Raw genomic sequence first — 21551 nt, 5'->3', positions numbered from 1 at the left:
GGGGAGACCCAGGGGGAGAGAAGGGGCTGGAGGTGGGGGGAGCCAAGAGGCTTCCTGGGTGGGGGGTGGTCAGGCTGGTGGGAATCTGTGCGGTGGGGGTAGGACTCAGGCCGGCTGGCACCAAGCCCCACGGGAAGTTGGCAACTGCAGTGAAGGGAGAGAGAAGTCAGCAGGGACCACAGAGCACCAGCCTGAGGGCTTTTTGGAGGAGAAGAGTAAGCTGAACTGGGCCACGAGGATGCAGGATGGACCTTCCAGGGAATGCCTCCAGCAGCAGCAGAGACAAAGTTCAGATAGATACAAGCTCTGGCCACCTTCACTGCCCCTGAATTTGGAGATCTGGTGTTTGAAAAGTCTGTGGTTCGTGGGGCGCCTGGGTGGTTCAGTCGGTTAAGCATCCGGCTCTCGATTTCGGCTCAGGTCATGATCTCACGGTTCATGAGTTCGAGCCCCGAGTCGGGCTCTGTTGCTGACAGTGTGGAACCTGCTTGGGATTCTCTCTCTCTCTAAAGAAATAAATAAAAACTTAAAAAAAAAAAAAAAAAAAGAAGCATGGCTTGTGAAGCAAAGGCCCAAGTGGGAGATGATAAAAAAAATAACGATAGAGGGGCGCCTGGGTGGCTCAGGCAGTTGAATGTCCGACTTTGACTCAGGTCATGATCTCACGGTTCGTGGGTTCGAGCCCCGCGTCGGGCTCTGTGCTGACCGCTCAGAGCCTGGAGCCTGTTTCCAATTCTGTGTCTCCCTCTCTCTCTGACCCTCCCCCGTTCATGCTCTGTCTCTCTCTGTCTCCAAAATAAATAAACGTTAAAAAAAATTAAAAAAAAAATAATAACGATAGAATAATAAGAATAGTAGTCTAGCAATAACAATGCGAGGAGTGGAGCTCACGTTAACCGGCACCCATAAATGCTGCACAGGAGACTGAGCTTAACCCAAAGCGGGAAGGCCCAGTGCCCAGCTCTTCCTCTGACCCAGCGCAAACTGGGGGTCCAAGGGCCAGACCAGTTCCTGCTTACCACCTCCCAGCACACTGCCCCCGTCAGATTAGCCAGCCTTCCCACCGATATGGTCTGTACTAGCCAGTCCGCAACTGACTTGAGTCCCCTCCACTTCCTCAAGCTTTCATGAATCGACTCTTTGACCTTTGGAAGGGTCAGCCTCCAGAGTATCTGATTGGCTCTGACCAGGAGGCTGCTACCTGCTTGGCTGGGGGTGCTCCTGGGCCCATTAACAAAGCTCCGAGTTAAGGTACCGGGTAGCTTATGCCCCAAACCCAGGCCCTCCACGTTTTTGCATCCTCAGAAGCCAGGCTGGTTAGCATTCCAAATCTCTTAATTTCCCTCTCTGATCTTCAGTCTCCCTCCCCGAAAAAATGAGGCTAATAATAGCACTGACCTCTTGTGCTGTTAGGAGAATTAAATGCACACACGGTGCTTCGCGTTTGTGGGTGCCCCTTACTGTGAGACACGATTTATATTTCTACTATTATTATTTTTTTAAAGTTTTTAAAAATGTTTATTTATTTATTTTCAGGGTTGGGGGGAGAGGGGGAGACAGAGAGGGAGAGAGAGAATCCCAAGCAGGCTCCGCACTCCGTGCTGAGCCCAACACTGGGCTTTCCTCACCTCTGGCCCCCTCTGTGGCCCCCACCTGCTCCAGAGGAGTCTTTCAAAGCCTTCAGGTCTGATAGTGTTCCTCCCTTCCACCGGCACTTTCCATAGCTCCCAATCACCTTAGGGAGAAAATCTAACCTCTTCAAAATCGGCACTGGAACGCCCTGAAGCAGAGGCTCCTAGTTTCCCCACGCAACATATATAGTTACATGCTTCTGGGCCTTTGCATGTGCTGTGCCCTCCACCCAGAATTCCCTCACTCATCTGGGCAATCTCTACTTGTCCCTCTGCCCCCACAGAGCAAGAGGGCGAGCCAGACCTGCCTGGGTTCGAAGCCTGACTCTGTCACCTACGTGCTGTGACACCTGGGCAGGGGCTAGGCTTCTCTGAGCCTCAGTTTCCCCTTTTGTAGCATGGGACTCGTCATCAGGGAGCGGGTGCCTCTTCCCCATGAAACAGGCCCCCACTTCTTGACGTCAGCAGCGCCCCCATTCGCCTACCCGAAGGCAGTTTCTCTATTTTAAGAGGCCGCGGGCGGGGCTCGCGTCTAACTGGGGCTCGGGGCGGGGCCTGTCCCCCCACAACACCCCACCGCTCACCGCCCCCTCCCCTACGCCCAGGCCCCTCACTGTTGCCTCTGGCCTCGGACTTTCCCCTTGCGGCCCCCGCCCCCGCCACGCCTGGGGGTGGGGGCGCTTCTGCCTTTCATCTCTGCCCCTGCCCTCCCGGACCCCACCCCCACCCCGTCCTTCCAAGGTTCTAGCTTCCCTCAGACTCTCTTATTTCCCCATGCACCCCCCCCCCCCGCACCCCCCCGCCCCTGCCCTGGCACCCGCGCTGCTTCCTCTGCTCCAAGACCACCCAGCAAAGCTTGGGTCAGGCGCCTTCTCCAAGAGTGCCTGAGCGTCCCACACTGCAGCTGACAACTCCCTGGGGTCACTGCTGCTCAGGCGTCCATACCCCCCAACAGGCTAGGAGACCCAGGAGAGCGGTTTCAGAGGGTGAACACCCCGCCGCCTCTCCAGCAGGCACTCAAGAAATGTTTGTTGGGTAAATGATGAATCCCAGGTTCCCGACAGGCAACCTGGTGGCTCCTTAAGGGTGTGGTCTACGCCTCGGCTAGATCATCTTAATTCCCTTTGCACAGAGATGGGGAAACTGAGGCCCAGAAAAGTCAAAGGAGTCGCCCATCGGGGTCCCGTGGCCCCTGCGTGGGTTCGAACTCTCTCACGCACAAACTCAGGGCCAGAGGTCAGAAAAGGAGGGCCCTTACAGCCAATGGGGAAACTGAGATCCGGATAAGCAAAAGTGTCTCCTGCCCTCGACACCTCCTCCCCCCTGCCCGCCCGGCCCCCCGCAAACCAGTTTGCAGTGCTTTCCGCAACAGAGAGCCAGTTAAGGCTGCCGGATTGAACCTCTGTCGGGCGACCTCGAGTTTGTGACTCTTCCAGACCCGAGCCTCAGTTTCCCTGTCTGACAAATGGGCGCCCGGACAGCCCCAACCTCCTTGGCTCACCTTAGGGGTGAGCTGAGGCTGGGGCGCGGTGGCGCAGCGAAGGCACGAGGCAGGTAATGATCCACATTAATTAATAAGAATATATCACTAGTAAAAAGATTAACACGACGAGGACCATATGGTGAGCGCTCAAAGGCTGCTGTTGCTCATATTATTAGAGCAGCTGGTGGGAAGGGGCCCAACCCTCAGCCCCCGTCTCCCACGCTAGCGCTTGGAGCCTCAGTTTCTCCATCTGTCAAACCAAACGGAGTATATATCCCCTTCCCATCAGGCGAAAAGCACTTTGAAAAGCGGGCAGAAGGAGCGATCGGAGCGCGCGCCCCGCTCTCCGCCTCAGTTTCCCCGGACGCCGAAACCTCGCCCCTGGCACCCAAGCCAGGTGCACTCGGCCGCGCCCTCCGCCCGCCCACGCAGGGGCCTCACCTGGAGCCCTCGGCGCCGCAGGAGGCTCGGCTCGTCCATGGCCCGCTAGTCCGCGCCGCCTGGCCCGCCCCCGGCCCCGCCCCAGCCTGCCAGGCCCCGCCACCCCGCGCCATTGGTCAAGCCGGTCAGCTGACGTGTCCTGGCCCCGCCCCTCCCTGGGAGCCCTCCTGGAAGGGCCCCGCCTCCATTGGATGGGCCAGACCCGCCCTTCCAGGCCCCACCCTTACCCCCCAGCCAAGATGAAACCATTTTTCAATGAATCCTCCTGGGAATAAGGGACCGTTAGCGTCCCCATTTTGCAGAGAAGGAAACTGAGGCTCAGAGAAGTTAGTTGATGTGCCCAGGGCGCACAACAAGACCAGTTCTAGGGTGAGGTGAACGAGACCCTCAGTTCTGTTCAAAATTTGAAAAGGGCCACAAATATCAGTGATTAAGGTACACAAGATTCGAAAACAATAGTGTAGAGAATCTAAACTAATGCAAAAAGCGCAGGATGAACTAAACACCAAAAATGCAGGCTCTGACTCTGCCTTTACATCACGCTGCCTTACTGGTTTCACCTTAATTCTGGCCCTAGCCCCAATAAAACTTTATTTACAAGAACAGGCAGCCACTGTTGCCAGTTTCTGTTTTGAGGATGACTCCCTTTGCCGAGTCAGCTGGGCACTTGACTAGGCGCCGAATGAGGACCACCTTCCACAGGTATCTGGTGATAATTGACCAGCCCCCCTTTGCAGAAGGGAAACTGAGGCAGGGCAAAGCCCAAGTGCCAAGATGGGATCCATATTCTCTCTTCCACTGGGACTGCCACTGTCTCTGCACCTGCAGGTTCCCTTGGCTATCCGTTGGACTTAGACATTACAGTATCTTCTCAGGCTGGAGGAGAGACCCCAGGGAGGGCCCGATTGCCTTTGAGTCTGGATAGGCTGCTACCAAATTACAGTGGCCCGATTGAACACATAAAAATACAGGGCTTCCTGAAATTTTGTTTTTGTCATACACACTTTAAAACTGAAATATTGGGGTGCCTCGGTGGCTCGGTCGGCTGAGCGTCAAACTTCAGCTCAGATCATGATCTCACGGTTTTGGGAGTTTGAGCCCCGCGTTGGGCTAAGCTGCTGTGGGCCCAGAACCCACTTCTGATCCTCTGTCCCCCTCTCTCTCCACTCTTCACCTGCTGGTGCTCTCTTTCTCTCAAAAATAAAGAAACATTAAATAAAAAAAAAAAAAAAAAAAAAGGAGGGGCGCCTGGGTGTCTCAGGTAAGCTCCGACTTTGGCTCAGGTCATGATCTCGCGGTTCGTGGGTTCGAGCCCCGCGTCGGGCTCTGTGCTGACAGCTCGGAGCCTGGAGCCTGCTTCGGATTCTGTGTCTCCCTCTCTCTCTGCCCCTCCCCTGCTCACGCTCTGTCTCTCTCTCTCAAAAATAAGTAAACATTAAAAAAAAAAAGGGTACTGGTACTCCCCTCACAAATTTATAAAAGATAATTAAAAATAAATAAATAAAATTGACATATAATCCACCCACCATAAAATATACCTTTTAATTTATTTTTATTTCTTAAGTTTATTTATTTTGAGAGAGACAGAGAAAGCACAAGGGGGGGAGGGGCAGAGAGAGAGAGAGACAGAGGAGAGGGAGAATCCCAGGCAGGCTCCACGCCGTCATTGCACAGAGCCCAACTCGGGGCTGAAACCCACAAAACCGTGAGATCATGACCTGAGCCGAAATCAAGAGTCCGACGCTTAACAGACCGAGCCACCCCGGAGCCCCTAAAATAGATCTTTTTAAAGAGTACCATTCCCTGGTTCTTAGCATATTCTCAGAATTGTGTAATCGTCACCACTATCTAATCGCAGGACATTTTACCAACCCTGGAAGAAAACCTTTACCCATGAGCGCTCACCATCCTCCCTCCGGCAGCCGCCAATCTGCTTTCTGTCTCCGTGGCTTCGCCTGTTCTAGACATTTCACATAAATGGAATCCTACAACGTGTGGCCTTTTGTGTCCGGCTTCTGTCGCTCCACACGATATTTTCGAGTTGCACCCACGCTGTAGCTTGAGTCGGGGCTTCCTTCCTTTTTATGGCTGCATAATATTCCATCGTGTGGATGGACCCCATTTTGTTTATCCGCTCATCTGTCGATGGACATTTGAGTTTTTCCACTTTTGGGCTCTTGTGAGTTGCGCTGCTGTGAACGTTCATGCGCAAGTTACTGTGTGGACATATGCTTTCAATTCTCTTGGGTCTACATCTAGGCGTGAAATTCCTAGGTCATATGGTAACTCTATATTTCTGCTTTTTCAAAAACTGCCAGACTGTTCTGTGCAGTCGAAAGCAGCCACTGCTGTAAGCTGAGTCACGTTCTTCCAAAATCCAGACGTTGAAATCCTTACCGTAGGTCCTTCAGAATGTGACTGTGTTCGGAGAGAGGGACTTTAAAGGGACAATTAAAGTAAAATGAGGTTTACCTGGGTGGATCCTAATCCAATATGATTGCTGTCTTTATAAGAAGAGATTAGGGCACAGGCACGCACAGAAGGTAGGCCACGTGAACGCGCAGGAAAACCCCATCTGCAAGCCGGGGAGAAAGACCCCAGAAGAAGCCAAACCTGCCAACATCTTGATCTTGGACTTGTAGCCTTCAGAACTGTAAGGAAAGAAATTCCTGTTTTTGAAGGCACTCCGTCTCTTTGATATGGCTGGTCTAGCAAACTAATTACAGCCACCCAGTTAAATGTAATTTCAGACAAACAATGAATAATTGTTCCTAATGTTCCACGCGATCCTTGGTGAGTAGATATGCTAAAAACTTATGGGGCGTTTAACCTGAAATTCTCATTTAATAGGGCACGTTTTGTCTGGCAATCTATGCTAAAAGGACCTCAGGCTATAACTTGTCTACCCCGGGTGATGGGGAGCTCGCACCTTACAGTGACCGACGACAGCCCTATCTCTGGTCTGTTCCGCCTACAAGTTCTCCTAGAGTCCGAGTGGGGGTGGACATGTGACCTAGAGACTTTTCATTCGCTTCAGCCAGGGTGACAGGCTCACGGTGGACATGAAACTCAAGCTCAGCCACTCAGTCTTCCCTGGGACTTTGGCTGCAACCTTGGGGAAAGAGAGGTGCCCTGTACCAGAGGTGGTTGGACCAGGCCAATGGGGGAGCTGCTGGAGGGGGAGCCACCGGAGAGGTTTCAAAAGCCCTTGCTCCATCTGGAGAACTTCTACACAGAACTTCCAAAATTACACCTTCCGTGGGCGCTAGGGGACATTTATTGACTGATTCGCTGAATCAATCGAACAACGAGTGCAATTTTTCCCTGGTGAACGCCTATGCATCTTTCAAAACCCGCTTCAAATTTAAGAAGCATCAAAGAACATTTTTACCGAATGAATAAGTAATTTTCTTTGCTGCGAACTTCTATACATCCATCAAAACCCTTCTCAGGTATCTCTAAGGGGCGTCAGGGAGTGTGATTGTTGAACGAATAAGGGATGCCTAGAAATGTTGTTTGATTAAAAAAACTAACAGATTTTCTCCTTGCAAAATCCTATTCATCCTTCAACATTCTCAGATGCCCTCCAGGGACGTCGGGGTCTTGTGGCCACAAGAAGGGAAAAGCTCAACCCTCGGCTGACTGAAGGTCACTCTACCCAGGAAGGAGGCGGAAGCTGAGGGGGTGGGGAAATTCTGTGGTTCCTCCTGTCACGATTTCCATTTCCGGCGGCCCCTTTTAACCCAATCCTTCCTGCCTCCCCCTCCCAGCAGTTCGTGAGGCGGCTGAAAGTGGGGCAGCCCTAGGGGCATACCCCAGCTGTGTTTCTAGGGCAGCTGGGAGGGGCCACTAAGGGCACCCCAGGGCTTCCTGGAGTAGGGGCGGGCAGGCCAAGGGAGGTGGGTGTGCAGATCGGGCATGGGGGAAGGTGAAGTGCAGATCCTGACTTTGATAAGGATGGAAACACCACTTCACCTGTGACTGGCGTCCTGCTCACACACCTGCTATGGCTCCCCAGTGCCCTTGGGAAAAAAGCCCAGCCCTTCAGCCTGACGCTCGAGGTCCCTGTCCGACTTACCACCTTCGTCTCTCCTGTGGCGTCCGAGACCTGCCATGCTCATCTCGATGTTCCCCCAAAGCATGTCCCCTGAGCTTTGGTCTCTGCTGTGCCCCTCTGCGGGGAGTGCTGTTGCATTCTATACACCCAGTTCAAGATCCCCCTTCTCTGGGCATCCCTCCCTACTCTCCCTTGGAACACCCCCAGCCTCTGCCCCTCCCTGCACCCAGCCCTGACACCAAGGAGCTGGAGAAGGAGGGGGGGGGCATCTGTGTCCAGCTCTGACCCCTCCTCCACTCTTCTCTCCTTCGATGTCTTTCCAGTGGCTGCTCTGACTTTGGGGAGATGGGAAGGAGCTGTGACAAGAGCAGAGGCCACTGGAGGCCCCCCAAACAATGATTAATTACGCTGGCTGCCCGGTGGGCACAATCTCCCAGGAGCCCAAATCCTCCTTTATCCCTCTGCAGCCTATTTTGCAGGTGGGGTAGCTGAGGCCTGGAAGGGCCGACCTGGGGCATGAGGCTCACTCCCCACTCACCGCTCAGCCCCACTGGGGGGCGGGGAGGGGAGGGGACTCTCTCTGAACCCATCTTTTCACAGGCAGCTGAGGCCTCTGGGCTCAGTGTCTCCATCTGTGAAATGGGGCCCACGGTGGTGTCTCCTCGGGTGGGGTCTCAGGCTCCTCGAGGGGAGGTCGTGACTTTGGCCCTATCTCTAACCGGTCTCTTCCCTCTTTCCTTATGTTTCTCGCAATCTGTCTCTGTCTCTCTCTGTCTCTGCCCCTCCCCCAGGCCTCCCACATCAGTCCTGCAGCCCACTCCACCCCCTGGCCTGGCCTGGCCCTACTGCCAGTGAAGGCTGCTCTGTGCGGGGTCACGGGGTCCCCATCCCCACTGTGCCAGGCCTGGGACACTGTTTCTTTGTTCCCATGGCTCTGACCTCATGGCCTCCCGGGCGCCTGACCCTGACCGGCCCAGCTGCCCCCCACCCCCACCCGGGGACAGGGCTTCTCCAAGAATGGGCCTCCTCCTGGCCCACCTGGGCCTCAGTTTCCCCAGATGCTCTTCCAAGAGAGACCCTCACCGTATGCTCCTCAGTCTCCCACGGTTCCGTGAACATTTTTTTTTTTTGGTAGGTGAAAAATCACATGACGTAAAAGTAACCAGTTTAAAATACACAGTTCAGTGGCATTTAGAGCATTCACTACGTTTTGCAACCCTCACCTCTGTCTAGTTCCAGAACGTTCTCCTCACCCCAAGGGGAAGCTCGTCCCCATTAGCAGTCGCTCCCCAGCCCCCACCTCCCAGCTGCTGGCAACCACTAATCTTTCTGTCTCTTCGATTTGCCTGCTCTGGACATTTTATTTTTTATTTATTTATTTATTTATTTATTTATTTATTTATTTTGCTCTGGACATTTTATATACATGGAATCATACAACATGTGGGCTGCTGCGTCTGGCTGTTTTCGCTCAGCACGATGTGTTTGAGATTCATCCGCTTTGTAGCATGAATCAGTGCTTCTCCATGGACATCCTGGGCCTCTTTCGGCAGTGGGGAGAAAGACTCAGAAAATGAGACCCCCAGATGCCAAAGAAATAGACACGGAGAAGAGAAAACGCTTAGTCTGAAGGAAGCAAAGGGGCTCTTTAGGAGCCGGGACCCAGGGTGCCCTGAGACCAGAGTCTGGGAAACGGGGAGGTGGGCATTTGCTGTGGCGGGGGAGGGGGGGGGTGCGGGGGGAGGGGTAAGGTACAGCAAACACTTCAGAATGACTTGTTGGGAGAGTGAACTCAGACATCCAAGAACCCTGGGCTCCCATTTGGCACCCGAGTCTCAGAAGCTGGCTAGAGAGGGCCAGAGACCAGGGCGAGGGCACAGAGCTGCCCCCTCATGAGGCTGGCACCCGGTGTCCTGCTTGGGTCTTTCTTGGGTCGGAAGAGACCCTGAGATCTAAGGCCCTGGGTCGGACTGGCCCCACGGGTGGCTTTGTGGCTGGGATGAGGCCACCATCACCGAGCTGACTTCCTGGGTTTCTCTTTCAGTTTGACTTGTGCCAGGAGGGGCCATGACACCTAACTTTTTTTTTTTTTTTTTGAATCTTTTTAGCATTCTTTCTTGCTCAGCTTCAATGTGTTCCAGGGCAAGGACGGGGTGGCCGGACCTCGCCAGCAACACAGAAGCTCATCTGGGGCTGCAGGCCTCTGCATGGACTTAATGGGGCAGTTGTTGACCAGGCTGGTCCCCCTCCTTCTGCTCCTGCTTCCAGGGCAGGGCGGTGAGTGCTTCACCCTGACAAGGTGGCTCTTTGCTGGGAGACGCGTGTGTGAAAGGCCGTGGATCTGGGTTTCTGGGGTGGGTTCTGCGTCTCTGGGCCTCAGTCTTTCCCTCTCTCAAATGGGAGATCGCTGATCATAGCTTCCGGGGTCCAACTTGGGCATCTTCCCTCCGGTCTTGATTTTATCTTCCGTGGAATGGGCCGAACCCCTGAATCTTTCCCACTTCCCAGAGTTCTGTGAGAAATGCTAAGAAAAGGATGGGGCGCCTGGGTGGCTCAGTCGGTTAAGCGCCTGACTTTGGCTCATGTCATGTTCTCACGGTTCGTGGGTTCGAGCCCCGTGTGGGCGTCTCTGCTGTCATCCAGAGCCCGCTTCGGATCCTCTGTCCCCCTCTCTCTCTGCCCTTCCCCCGCTCACGCCTCTGTCTGTCTCAAAAATAAATAAAACCTTTAAAATAAGTAAACAAATAAATAAAAAGAAATGCTAAGAAAAGGGTAAAGAACAAATATGTATATAAGTGATATACAGGGTAACTGATTATGTTTGTAGTACATGGTATATTCCTACCTTATATATACTCATATACTCTCTCCGTCTTGTGGAATCAGATGGGAAGGAGCCCAGACCCCTGCAGATGGCTGGGTTTGAACTCAAATTCCGGTTCAGCTGTTGCTGCTGTGTGACCTCAGGCCACCCCTTTGCCTCTCTGTGCCTCAGTTTCCCTCTCTGGAAACAGCAGCGGCAGGGTTTCAGGGCCTTCAGGGGTCAGGCAGGGCTGGAGATCAGAGACGGGGAGGGGTCCCGGGGACCCTGGGAAGAGCAGCCTGAGAGGCTGACGCGTGGATGAACGAGCGGGTGGATGGATGGGTAGAAGATTGGACGTGCGGAGGGACGGCAGGGCGGGTGGGTGGATCCGTTGATGGGAACGTGGAGAGGTGGGTGGATGGTGACTTGGCGAGCCCCCCCGGCCTGAGCCCCTCTCCCATGCAGTGGAACTCTGGGAATGTCATGATCTCTTTGTTGCCTTTGCAGCCGAAGCCTGCGGCACGAGCGGGTGCTGTTTTCAGGACCCACCATATCCGGATGCAGACTCAGGTCTGGAACAGTCCTGCGCTGTGGGGAGAGGGCATGCGGGGCTCTGACTGGCCCATCCCTGGGGGCCGGTCCCTCAGCTCTCTCCTGCCCAGCCAAAGTTTGAGGCCGGCCTGAGGTCTTGGGAGTGACCAGACGGCCTACTGTCCTATCCTCTCCAAGCTCGGGCGTCCTGGATCAGTCGCTTGCCTCTCTGAGCCTCGTCTCCTCCCTCGCAGGGTCGCAGACTTGGTGTCTGTGTCTGTTCAGCACGGGTGGGGGGCTAAGCAGCCGTGAGACATTCTGGGGCTCCCCGGAGGCAGGCATTGCTGGAACATGTGTGCTTGTGATGCACCCCAATAAGGGCCTGCCATTGAACAGGCTCCTCATCCGCTCTTTTGTGCAAGAAATAGTCACTGAGCACCCACTCTGTGCGGACACAGTTCTAGGCATGAAAGAATCGGCCGTGACCCCAACTGCCAAACACGTACATGGACGGCATCCTAGGATGTGCTATGAGAAACCAGAGGAGGTGGGGGATGAAGGAAGGGGCTGTTTCAGGTTGCCTGGTGGTCAAGGAGGTGACCCTGAAGGAGAAACTGGAATGTCAAGATCTGGGGGGAAAGCATTCTAGGCGGCTGGCCCCGCGTGTGCAAAGGCCCTGTGGTGGGAGTAAGCTTGGTGTGTTCGAGGACTGGTGAGGAGTCCACTGGTGTGGCTGGAGGGGGGGTGAGCACAGGAGACGGCAGGAGACAGGAGAAAAGGGCACAGGGAGGGGGCTGGGAGCGGGTTCCTTAAATGTCACAAAGATTTATCCTGAGGGTGCGTCAGCAAGGAGGGGCCCCTCCCGATTCTTGGTCCATTCCCAAACCTCTGGTATCTCCTCTAGGCTCGGCTTCAGGCCCCAAGGACCTGACCTGCTACCGAATATTCAGCGCCGGTTATGAATGCTCCTGGCGGTACGAGGGCCCCGCGGCTGGGGTCAGCCACTTCCTGAGGTGCTGGTGAGGACCCTGCCCCAGTTCCCAAACCCTCATTCATCATCCCACCCTGGCTTCCTCTCTCAGATGTGTGACCTTGTCAGGCTCCTTTCGGGAGGCTCAGTTTCTCATGTGAGAAGAGAGGGCTGGGACTCTATGTTGTGGCGGGGGGGGGGGGGGAGGGGAGGGGTGTCAGCGTGGGTGGGCGTCCCTCTAGCCCCTCGTCCCCACCCTCTCACTCACTCGTCCATCCTCCCATCCATTCATTCCCATCTTCCTTCCTCCTGTGGCAGCCCATCTCGCGAGATTCCGGGACACACACACACACACACACACACACACACACACACACACACACCCAACCCCTCGGTTCCAGGCTGATCCCCACGGAGTCCCCAGGCCGGGGAGGGGGAGCAAAGGGGGCAGAAGAAGATGCTGGGATGCAACTCACACCTTCTGCCGAGGCACCCTGGGGGTCCCGAGGACCCCCAGACTCAGCACCAGCACTCTCCCTCCCCAGCCTCAGGTCCGGGCGCTGTTGCTACTTTGCCGCGGGCTCGGCCACCAACGTGCAGTTCTCCGACCAGGACGGCATCTCTGTGCTGCAGGCCGTCACCCTCTGGGTCGAATCTCGAGCCGGGAACCGGACAGAGAAGTCACCCAAGGTCACCCTGATGCTTCATAGCTCAGGTCAGTACCCTGTTCTCCTCCTCCTCCTCCCCGCGGCCCCTTCCTCACCCAGAGAAGCCTCCGGTCCCTGAGCCTGGACCTGGGGGGGATTCCGGCAAGCGGCTCGATAACGCCAGCTATTTTCACATCACACGCTATCGTGAGACATGGCAGTTTTTTATGGTCCCCTCGCCAATCCCCAGCTGCCGGGCACTTAGGTGGCTTCTGGGTGAAAGCTGCTGGGACCCTGTTGGGTCTTCTATGTCTGTTTTCACGACTCAACCACATACACTTTGACATATCGTTGCTGAGTTCCCACCGTGTGCTACCGCTGAGTCACAGGGACACGAGCGAGGCCACCAAAGTCTGCAGCTCGGGGCTGGGACTAGGGTGAGGTGAGAAGGGAGCCCGCCTGGGGCACAACATTTCCAAGGGGTGCCCCAAACCTCGCTAGTCGATATAAACACTACGGTCATGCAATATTTTTAAAAATCAAAATTCATGGGAAAAAAAATCCACGGTGAACAAAATACCGCGTTTTAAAATATGGGGTCGGTTTTAAAATATCGCGTTTTAAAATATGCTCAGTCGGTTAAGCGTCCGACTCTTGATTTTGGCTCAGGTCATGATCTCACAGTCCTGAGATGGAGTCCTACGTCAGGCTCCGCGCTGGGCTGCCTAAGGTTCTCTCTGTCCCTCTCTCTGCCCCTCCCCTGCTCATACTCTCTCTCTCAAAAACAAACAAACAAACAAACAAACAAACAAAACCCCTCTAAACTCATAAATTCATTAGTTAATTAAAGACAGGATCCGACCGTGTCTTTGTACACCCTTGCCTTTCTTGCTTCACCGTACTCGTGGCCCTGCCTCTCTCTGCCTTCGTGGAGCCCAGAATCAAGCGGGGGTGATGAACGAGGCATGATTATTACATACGAGGAGATACCGCTGGGAGGCCAAGGAGGCTTCCGGCTCAAGCTGAGCCCGGAAGGATAAAAAAAAAAAAGATCCAACAGGAATAAAGCGTAGAAAAGTGTGTTCCAGGTGGAGGACATCAGAGCGACAGCAAGTGCAAAGGCCCTGCGGTAGAATCAGGCATGGTGTGACCAAGATGCAGAAAGAACGATAGATGTCTCTCTTTGGGTCAGGGTCTAAAAAATTAGTAAGATTTCCCTAATAGTCCTCTAGAAAAATAGATTGTCAATGACCCTCCCCGTCAGCAACTTACAAAAACGCCTGTCTCACTACAGCATTGCTCTAAGGGGTATTGATATTTCCCTCCCAAGCTTAGATGGAGCATGTAAGGGTTTCCCCGAGTCACACACTGGGGGCTTAGTCAGTTACCCTGGGCTGGGTGGGACGGATGTTCTGAAATTTTCAGGACCAGTAACTCACGCATATGCTGGCCCCCTCCCCGAACCCCATCTCTGCTTCCAGTTAAATACGACCCACCGCTGCTGGGAGACATCAAGGTGTCTGGCTCCGCGGGGCGGCTGCTCATGAAGTGGGAGACCCCAGCCCGCCAGGATGGCGCCGAGGTCCAGTTCCGCCACCGGACAGCCGGCAGTCTTTGGAAGCTGGTGAGTTTATTCCCCGGGCGGGGGGAGAACACAGGCCTCTCCCCGGGGCAGCTCCATCCCCCAAATCAGTTTCACCGTCTCTACACCCTTCACCCCTCCTACCTGGCCTCCACTCTCGCCTTGTTTCTAGCCTCTGGAGTCTCCTTGACACTCAGCTCTCGTCGTGACCTCCCTCGCTCGCACACCTTCCATGGCTCCCTATTACCCTCAGGAGGGCATCCTTTCCTCGGCTGGCCCTAGGTACCCTCACCTGCCTCGTGCTTCCTCTGGTCCCCTCCTGAATGGCTGTTAGTCCCTGCTCATGCCCGGCATTTCGAGACTCTGCCTTTACCCATGCAGTCTTCTCCATCTGTATGCTTTCTTTTCTATCTGAGCACATGAGAATCCAGCCCACCTTCAGGGTCCAGCTCCAGGGCCGCCTCTCCAGGAAGCTGCCCTTCCACTTCTACTCCTTCCTTCCCTCCTCCTCCTCCTCTTCCTCCTTTTCTTCTTCTTCTTTTTCTTCTTCAATATAATTGACATATAACATTATATTGGTTTCAGGTGTTCAACAGACTTATTTGATATTTATATACATATTGTGAGATGATCACACGAAGTTATAAACCTTTTTTCTTGTCCTAAGAACTTTTGAAGATCTACTCTCCCAGGAACTTTCAAATACACCACACAGTGTTATTATTGCTATTATTTTTTAAACGTTTATTTATTTTTGAGACAGAGAGAGACAGAGAATGAACAGGGGAGGGGCAGAGAGAGAGGGAGCCACAGATGCCCAAGCAGACTCCAGGTTCTGAGCTGGCAGCCCAGAGCCTGACACGGGGCTCGAACTCACGAACTCGGAGATCATGCCTTGAGCCGACTGAGCCACCCAGGCACCCCCATCAGGCAGTATTATAAGCTACAGTCACCGAGCTGGACATGACATCCCCAGGACTGACTTCTTTTACAAATGAAGTTTGTCCCTTTTGACCACCTTCACCCATGTCACGCACCGCCCACCCCTGCCTCTGGCAACCACCGATCAGTTCTCTGTATCCACACGTTTCCGGGTGGTTTTGCTGTAGATTCCACGTGGGTGAGAGATCCTTTTACACTTAGCATAATACACTCCCCCATTCATGTTGTCACAGACGGCAAGATTTCCTTCTTGTACAGCGGAGTGACAGTCCATTGTATACATATACCACCTGATTTTGGTTTTGTTTTTGTTTTTTTTCATTCATCCATCGACGGACCCTTAGGTTGTTTCTCTGTATGACTTTTTTGGACCTTCATTCATTCTTTGGCTACCCTCTGCCGCCCCTGCTGTTTCCCCCCCCCCGGGGCAGAGCCAGCTGGGCCTGCCAGAAATCTCAGCCCTTGCTTAGCGCCCAGGAAGTCTCTAGTCTGGGGGGGCACCTGGGTGGCTCCGTCGGTTAAGCGTCCCAACACTTTGATCTCAGCTCAGGTCACGATCTCACGGTGTGGCTGTTGGGGATTTTCTCTCTCCCTCTCTCTCTCTGTCCCTGCCCTGCTCGTGCTCTCTCCATCTCTCTCTCTCTTTCTCTCAAAATAAATAAACTTAAAAAAAAAAAAAAAAAGAAGAAGCCCCTAGTTTGGGAGAGACAGAGACCTCCAGCCTCTGAATTATGGCGTCTCCTCCTCCCTCAGACTGGGAGCATCTTGAGGTCAGGGAGCCGCCTCAGCCTCAGCCCCGCCATCCCTCCCAATGTTGGGCCCCTCTGAGTCTCTGTTATGCCATCAGGTCAACGGAATCAGTCAGAGGCAGTGATATGGGGCCTCTGATGGCGAAAGGAGTCTCTGTCTGTTTTATTTCCAGCCCCCTGAGCACCTTAGCAGAGGAGGGAACTGAAGCTTGGGATGTTGGGGGACTCTCAGCATCACACCGGGAAGTGTGGGCCAGGCTGTGTCCGAAATCTGGCTTTCCTGACCCCCAACACCATAGACATACAGGTTTTGCCATCTAAAGTAATTTTTTAAAGATTTTTTTCTTTTTTCCTTTTCTTTCTTTCTGTCTTTTTTTTTTTTTTTTTTTGAGACAGAGAGAGAGAGAGAGAGAGAGAGAGAGAGAGCGCAAGCAGGGGAGGGGCAGAGAGAGAGCAAGACACAGAATCCGAAGGCAGGCTCTAGGCTCTGAGCTGTCAGCAGAGATCCCGATGCGGGGCTCGAACCCACGAACCGCGAGATCATGACCTGAGCCGAAGTCGGCCGCTTAACCGACTGAGCCACTCAGGTGCCCCTAAAATAATTGTTTACAATGAAGAGAGCTAATATTTCTCAACACCGAAATGGTCACAGGTTCATTCATGTGTGTGTGTGTGTGTGTGTGTGTGTGTGTGTGTATGTATATATGTGTATATATGTGTATATATGTGTATATATGTATATATGTATATATATGCATATACATATATATATGCATATATATACATATATATGTATATATATGCATATATATACATATATATGTGTATATGTATATATATGTATATATGTGTATGCATATATATATGTGTATATGTATATATGTGTATATATGTGTATATATATACATATATATATGATCTTGTCCTAGGGCCACTGTGGACGTCAGGATGATGCTGGCTTCGGTGAGAATAATATAGCAACAGCTGCAGCAAGCTAGAGTTAATTGAGCACCCACTGGGTGCCAGGCCCAGTGCTAAATTCTCTGTGTGCTTCCTGGCCCACCCTGTAGTTCAGTATTGGATTATTCCCAGTTCACAGGTGAGGAAACAGCCTGGGGGGTGAGAAGCCATTGATCAGGGGCACATCCCAATGGGTGGCCTTGCCGGGACTCTGACCTAGGGCAGGGGCAGAATGGGTGATCTTTTTTTTTTTTTAATTTTTTAATTTATTTTATTTTTTTTTAACGTTTATTTATTTTTGAGACAGAGACAAAGCATGAACGGGGGAGGGTCAGAGAGAGGGAGACACAGAATCTGAAACAGGCTCCGGGCTCTGAGCTGTCAGCACAGAGCCAGACGCGGGGCTCGAACTCACGGACCGCGAGATCATGACCTGAGCCCAAGTCGGCCGCTTAACCGACTGAGCCACCCAGGCGCCCCAGAAGAATGGGTGATCTTGAAGCCCCAAGGGGGACAGGCCCTGGCCTATTCCCACAGTGTCCCTAGGGCCCAGCACACAGCTGGCACTCAATAAGTGTATGACGACTGGGGCACCCGGGTGGCTTAGTCGGTCAAGCATCTGACTCCAGCTCAGGTCATGATCTCGCGGTTCGTGGGTTCGAGCCCCGCGTCGGGCTCTGTGCTGACAGCTCAGAGCCTGGGGCCCGCTTTGGATCCTGTGTCTCCCTCTCTCTCTGCCCCTCCCCCCACACTTGTGCTCTGTCTCTCTGTCTTAAAAAACAAACGTTAAAAAATTAAAAAAAAAAAAAAAAGTGTATGACGGCTAAGTGCCAAGTGCCAAGCCCCGGGGCACCCCCAGGTGTGGGACAGCCCTTCAGCTTGACGTCTGACCTGTTTCTTGCCAGAGTCATGCCTCTGCCCCCTGCAGATGGACGCAGCCCAGGAATTCCAGCTGCGGAGGCGGCGGCTCAGGCCGGGAGCCCCAGGAGACCCCTGGAGCAGCTGGAGCAGCCCCGTGTGTGTCCCCCCTGGTGAGAGCACCTAGAGTCACAGGAACCAGGGCAGGCATTAGAAATTCGGCAGTGGAGGGGCGCCTGGGTGGCTCAGTCGGTTAAGCGTCCGACTTCGGCTCAGGTCACGATCTCACGGCTCGTGAGTTTGAGCCGCTCGTCGGGCTCTGTGCTGATGGCTCAGAGCCTGGAGCCTGCTTCCGATTCTGTGTCTCCCTCTCTCTCTCTGCCCCTGCTCATGCTCTGTCTCTCTCGCTCCCAAAATAAATAAACATTAAACAAAAAAAAAAAAAAGAAGAAGAAGAATTCAGCAGTGGGCCTTGGAAATAAGGCGGCGGGTGTCAGTAAACAGGCGACGGGAGAAATCAGTGGAAATGAGTAAAAGGGGGCAGAACGGTGAGCGAGTTTCACGTCGTCAAATGTGGGGAATCCATCATCTGAAAAGCAACATTTCTCAGTCGTTCTCTTCTTCCGAGGTGTTTCGTTGCTTTTGCTCTTTTCAAGCCACCCAGGGCGCTGACAGGGGAAAATGGCTGTGTCACAAAGACGTACTTTCCCAAATGACACAGGAAGCTGGAGTCTGGGCAGCTCTAGAGTGGCGACGTGGTCCAAGAGGGAGGGAAGAATGAGGCCACTGGCAATGTTTGCTCCTGGCCTTGTGATCTGGGGTCTCCTCCTGCCCAAGTGCATTATCTGCCGGAAAACAACTCCAAGAGCTATTTTCAGACTTTAAAAAAAAAAAAAATGTGTGGTAAAAAGCCCATCATATATAAAATGTACCATTTTAGCCATTTCAAAGTGTAGTTTTCTAGCGTTAAGTATAGTCACGTTGTTGGAGACTAGATCTCCATGTTTTCAGATTTTGCAAACTAACATCCCATGGGAATCCTGTGTTTCAAGGCGGGGCGGGGGAGGGTCCCCATCGGGGGTCTGTGGGTGGCGGCGGGCAAGGGAACGCCCCCGGCGTCACTGTCTTGCCCATCCCATTCATTGCAGAACGTCTCCCACAGCCCAGCTGGAGGTTCTCGGTGGGGGCACTCCGGCCAGACGGGAAGAGGCAGGTGACTCTGGATGGGCAGGTAATGGGCCGGCACGGGGCTGTAGGGTGGCCTGGGATGGGCAGAAGGAGACAAGAAAGAGGCTGGAGTCGGGGCACGGGTAGGACATGGGGAAGAGCCATGGAGGTGGCAAGGACCGTGGGTTTAACTCTGCAGGTAATTGGGAGCAATAGAGGGTATGTGAGCAGAGGAGGGATATGGCGGGGTTCAGGTGTTCGTAGACTTCCCCTGGCTGCCAGGTGGGGGCCAGATAGTGAGGGGCTAGGGTGCAAGCGGGCAGGCCAGGGGTCGCCCGTGTCAGTCTAGATGGGAGATCATAAACAACCCGTTAAGAACAGTCTAGTTAACCCCCATTTTACAGGGAAGGAAACTGAGCTGGCAGCGCGGAGGGTTTCTCTTTGGGGGACAGGGGGCGGGGGCTGGTTGTGTTGTGTTGTTTTAATTTTTGGCACAGGCCCTGGCCCATGGATGAGTCTGCCCAGGGGCTGCACCCTGGGGATGATGGCCGGGGTCAGGCCTCCGCAAGTCTCTCACACTCCCCACAGCTGCCCCAGCTTGAGCTTCCAGAAGGCTGCCTCAGGTCCAAGTCTGGCGGGGAGGTGACCTACCGTGTCCACCTGCACATGCTGTCCTGCCCGTGTAAGCCCAAGGCCACAAAGACCTTGCAGCTGAGAAGGTTCATCAATATCTCCGGCGCCGCCTATGACCTGGCTGTTGTCTCCCAGAATCGCTTCGGCCCCGGCCCCAACCAGACGTGGCACATTCCTGCCCATGCCCACACCCACCCAGGTGTCTCCTCTGGCCGGGGAGGGCTGCGGGAGGGCCTCTGGGATCTGAGAACCTACTCTGAGCCTCCTCCAGGCAGGAGGGCTGGGGAGGGGGAGGTGGGTGAGGCACAAAGTGAAGGGGGGTGTCGAATTTAGGAACGTGTCAAAATCACTCGTTAGGGCATGTCATGTTACAACGCAGTATTTAAAGCAAACGCGCAAACAACAAAACTCTAGCTGGCAAAGTACAGCCCGGACCAACCACCTGTTTTTGTAAATAAAGTACGGGGACCAGGGTGAGATCAGGGTGTGGTGGGCGAGGCGGGCACAGGATTGATCCTATCTTCACTTAAAATCTTGATATCTGGGGCGCCTGGGTGGCTTAGTCATGAAGCATCTGACTTCGGCTCAGGTCGTGATCTCGCAGGTTCGTGAGTTCGAGTTCCGCAGCAGGGGAGCTCCAGCCCCGCTTCGGGGGAGCCCCGCTTCTCCCTCTGTCTTCCTGTCTCTCCCTCTCTCTCGCTTGCGCCCCACCCCCAGCATAAAATAAAAATCTTGATGTTTGTTCATTATGTATACATATACATAATTAAATATGTACATGTATTTATACGTATGATGAAAAAAAATCAAGATTTATATTTATGTATACGGGCACGTATGCGCCCATACATATTTTATTGAGGTGAAATTCGCGTAGCAACGCCAGCCACTTTAACAGGTGCGATTCAGTGGCACTTAGGACATTCACAGTGATGCGCAACCATCACCTCTGTCCGGTTCCAGAACATTTCTATCACCCTCAAAGGGAGACCCCGTGCCCATCAGCCGTCACTCCCCATCCCCCTTCTCCCCAGCCCTTGGCAACCGCTGACCCGCTTTCTGTCTCTATAGATTTCACGGAAACGGGGTCACACACCACGTGGCCTCTTGTATCTGGCTTCTTTCACCAGCATACCGTTTTCCAAGTTCAGCCACGTTTCCTTTTTATGACCGAGGAATATTCTATCGCGTGGCCGGGACCACGGCGCATTGACCTGTTCCTCCGCGGAGGAACACTTGGCCTGTTTCCACCTTTTGGCGATTGTAAATTGTGCCCATCACATACTTTTCCGTTCATGTTTTGACTTTTTTAGCTTTATTTATATTTTATTTTATGTTTAATGTTTTATTGACTTATTTTTAAGAAGGAGAGAAAGAGAGAGCACGAGTGGGGGAGGGGCAGAGAGAGAGGGAGACACAGAATCTGAAGCAGGTTCCAGGCTCTGAGCTGACAGCACAGAGCCCGATCCGGGGGATCGAACCCACAAACCGTGAGATCATGACCCCAGCCGGACGCTTAAACGACTGAGCCACCCAGGTGCCCCGTGATTTTTTTTTTTTTTTTTTTTAATATCGCATTTAAAACAACATTTACCCTGACGACTGAGTTCTTCAGTGCCTCACATTTTGTGCCCGATCGTTGCCTCACTCACACCCTGGTCCCGGCCCCACCGAGCCACCCGGCAACCCTGGGAGCACAGGGCTGTTACCATGATGCCCATTTCAGAGATGACACAACTGAGGCTCAGATGGGTGAAGCCGCTCGCACAGCAGCGAGCCGGTCAGCTCCCGGCCTGGTTTGGGTCATGGCCCCGCTGTGTGACCTTGGGCCAGTGGCTCGCCCTCCCTGAGCCTCCGAGTCTGTGTTAGTGGGGTGATCACAGTCCCCGTTGGTAGCGAAGGGTATAGCAAAGCCCTCACACGGGCCCGGCGCATATAGTCGGCGCTCAATACGTGCTAGTTGGCGGACCCGGGAATTGGAAGTAGGGCCCACCTCCCCAAGGTTGTTGCAGACGCCCTTGCGGTAGGGAGTGGGAGAGACGAGCCGGGAGGTGAGTGTGTGTGTCCTTGTGCCCAGACCAGGAGGCCCATCCGGCA

At 53.6% G+C, this 21551-nt stretch overlaps 2 protein-coding genes across 17 annotated transcripts in view; one reads left to right on the top strand and one right to left on the bottom strand.

Annotated features, from left to right (window-relative positions):
* MAST3 (microtubule associated serine/threonine kinase 3) overlaps nucleotides 1-3654 on the bottom strand; it is a 37106-nt gene extending 33452 nt beyond the window's left edge. For 14 of the 16 annotated variants that reach the window (XM_019416340.2, XM_053898438.1, XM_053898442.1 and 11 more), the window contains exon 1: nucleotides 3556-3609. In XM_019416340.2, coding sequence (XP_019271885.1) covers nucleotides 3556-3594 — 39 coding nt within the window. In that variant the 5' untranslated portion in view covers nucleotides 3595-3609. Of the gene's footprint in view, nucleotides 1-3555 lie in introns of all 16 variants that reach the window. The other 2 variants (XM_019416342.2, XM_019416343.2) reach the window with 1 other exon arrangement.
* Nucleotides 3655-9726: 6072 nt separating this feature from the next.
* IL12RB1 (interleukin 12 receptor subunit beta 1) lies at nucleotides 9727-20203 on the top strand. Its single transcript, XM_053897646.1, has 9 exons — nucleotides 9727-9889; nucleotides 10923-10985; nucleotides 11851-11965; nucleotides 12462-12631; nucleotides 14045-14187; nucleotides 16766-16799; nucleotides 17702-17827; nucleotides 18803-18885; nucleotides 19410-20203. The coding sequence occupies exons 1-9, from the start codon at nucleotides 9820-9822 to the stop codon at nucleotides 19785-19787; spliced, it is 1182 nt and encodes a 393-aa protein (XP_053753621.1). The 5' UTR covers nucleotides 9727-9819; the 3' UTR covers nucleotides 19788-20203.
* Nucleotides 20204-21551: the final 1348 nt, after the last annotated feature.

Source organism: Panthera pardus, unplaced genomic scaffold (assembly GCF_024362965.1).
Source record: "Panthera pardus isolate Hobbes unplaced genomic scaffold, ASM2436296v1 HiC_scaffold_8, whole genome shotgun sequence".
Classification (NCBI taxonomy): Eukaryota; Metazoa; Chordata; class Mammalia; order Carnivora; family Felidae; genus Panthera; species Panthera pardus.
This window is presented reverse-complemented; position numbering and strand designations above follow the sequence as displayed.

Excerpts from the sequence above, each read along its gene's own strand:
- IL12RB1 (XM_053897646.1), top strand. The coding sequence starts at position 9,820 with ATGGACTTAATGGGGCAGTTGTTGACCAGGCTGGTCCCCCTCCTTCTG. Across the intron at positions 10,986-11,850 it reads ATATCCGGATGCAGACTCAG|GCTCGGCTTCAGGCCCCAAG; the intron begins GTCTGGAACAGT and ends TATCTCCTCTAG. Across the intron at positions 16,800-17,701 it reads TCAGGATGATGCTGGCTTCG|AGTCATGCCTCTGCCCCCTG; the intron begins GTGAGAATAATA and ends GTTTCTTGCCAG.